Below are 2,087 nucleotides of genomic sequence, written 5' to 3' on the forward strand. Positions count from 1 at the left end.
TCAGGTACTATAATGGATTTTATAAGGGGTCTCAAAAGATTATGTTGTAGATTTATACATATATAAATTCTGTGAAACACATTTTGGAATGCTGAATAGAGATTTAAGTTAATAAACTGGCCAAAAATATCAATTTATAGCTATTGTGTCCATTATTTTGCTAAATTATAGAAAAATTATCATTGTATATTCAATATACATAATTTAAAAACAGTATAATTGTAGAAAAGATAGGAATTCACAAGTCGCTAAGCCTGTACAAGGAAAAGCGATTCACACGACAAAATGAGATATAGATGATACTCTATCACGAGTGATAAAATGACCCAGTCCCTTAAATTGGCTTGCTCATCTTAGTTATGAGGTCAGTGCCATTTTTTCCCGTCATAGTATGTCAAAATAAAGCTAAAATACCCTCCCTAAATTATTATTGACCTTTCATACATTCCATTCCTATTGAAAGTAACAAAGAGTCCTGGATATTTTCTTGTTTTAATCTTTATTTATTTTATAATATGTGATTATTAATTTGCTCTCTTTTTTATAAAAATATACATAATATTTGGTTGGAAGAAAAGATGGGGAGGGACAGGCTTGGAGGCTTAAGTTTAATCTTTAGAAATTGGATTCCTTCATTTTTTTAAGATCAAAAGAAGAAATGTAGAATTTCATAGGATGTTCAAAAAACTTCTTAGGCTTGGTAGGTGGAAAGGGATGGAACCGAGTTGGAAGCATCAAAGGATTGGCTTTGTCCTTGAAATTCACCAGAGAATAAGGCAGATTGCTCTTGGAAGCTACCATCGGAAGGAGATCCACCATTGGCATCTTCTTGAGCAGCAAAAGCGATCTGAGCTTCGACAGCTTCAGCAATTTCGGAGAATGGGATGGGGACTTCTTTGGGGAGGTGAGCGGCAGAGGGTTGGAATCCATTCTCATCAGCGATCCAGTCAACGACGTAGGTTTGACCATCTTCACCAACATATTCGTAAGATCCAGTCATGGTAACAACAGAGTCTTCTCCTAAAAGATGGGTAGATCCAGCAGATTGTTGCTTGATTCCATTTCCGGCTTCGAAGGAGTTTTGGAAGTCACTGTTGTCTCCAAGGGTTCCAGGAGCATTGTTTGTTTCGCTGATGATGGGAACAATGTCTCCAGTTGAAGGTTCTACATGAGAAGGCCCTTGACCGACATAGTCTACACCATATCCGCTGATAGGAGCATCTCTTACTCTTCTTTGGATGGGAGTGGCATCAACGCTAAAAGCTGAGCTCAAGAGGAGTGTAGCAACGACCTGAAATAGTGATATTGAATCATGGAAATTATCAATTTATTAAGTTTCCTTACAAAGGAGTTCATGTTTGTTTTTTTGAGTGAAGACTCTGATGGAAGTGATGCCTTCTGGTAAAGTTCCATTCCTATTTAAAAGAAATAAAAAATATCAATAATAAAAATAATTCTTTCCACGTTGGCGAAAAAGAAAAAAAACAGATAAAGATATTAGTAAGGTACTAAAATTATTTTTAGAAATGGAAACACAAACTTGGCAAAACATTGCACGCCCTCTAACTGAATGAGTGAACTCCAATCATCATAATTATTTGTGGACATTATTTAGTTTTGCTACAATAATTCTTAAGGTTAACATATTTGAAGGTATACCTCTGAGCATTTTTAATTTTTTATTAATAATTTATTTTGAAAAGGTTACATATTTTTTCAATTATTACTTATAACTTTAGATTTTCTTTATTTTGTAAGTACAAATTGATACTCTTTTAATGAGTCTCCTTGCTCAGGACGACAACCCCGAAATAAAACAAAAGTTTACTCTACATAGTGTAAATGTCATAATTATTAAATCAAAAGTGTCAATCATGTTATATTCAAAAGAAATTTTTTCCAATTCCCAATCAGTTATTGAATTCTATTTTAATTTGTTCCTTTATTATTAGTCATTCATGTAAAGTGCCACTTGGAAGTACATCATTAATGGAGAATATAATTTGTCAGTAAGGATTTCATATCTTTTAAAACTTAACTGAAATATAAAAAAGTTGTAGAAGTAAATATAAGGAAGAGGATACATC

General features: G+C 33.2%; 1 protein-coding gene across 1 annotated transcript; it reads right to left on the reverse strand.

Annotated features, from left to right (window-relative positions):
- Nucleotides 1–482: 482 nt before the first annotated feature.
- LOC121130340 (cuticle protein CP14.6-like) lies at nucleotides 483–1,412 on the reverse strand. Its single transcript, XM_040726095.2, has 2 exons — nucleotides 1,345–1,412; nucleotides 483–1,291 (listed from the first exon to the last, which is right to left on the reverse strand). The coding sequence occupies exons 1-2, from the start codon at nucleotides 1,354–1,356 to the stop codon at nucleotides 692–694; spliced, it is 612 nt and encodes a 203-aa protein (XP_040582029.2). The 5' UTR covers nucleotides 1,357–1,412; the 3' UTR covers nucleotides 483–691.
- Nucleotides 1,413–2,087: the final 675 nt, after the last annotated feature.

Source organism: Lepeophtheirus salmonis, chromosome Z, assembly GCF_016086655.4.
Source record: "Lepeophtheirus salmonis chromosome Z, UVic_Lsal_1.4, whole genome shotgun sequence".
Classification (NCBI taxonomy): domain Eukaryota; kingdom Metazoa; phylum Arthropoda; class Copepoda; order Siphonostomatoida; family Caligidae; genus Lepeophtheirus; species Lepeophtheirus salmonis.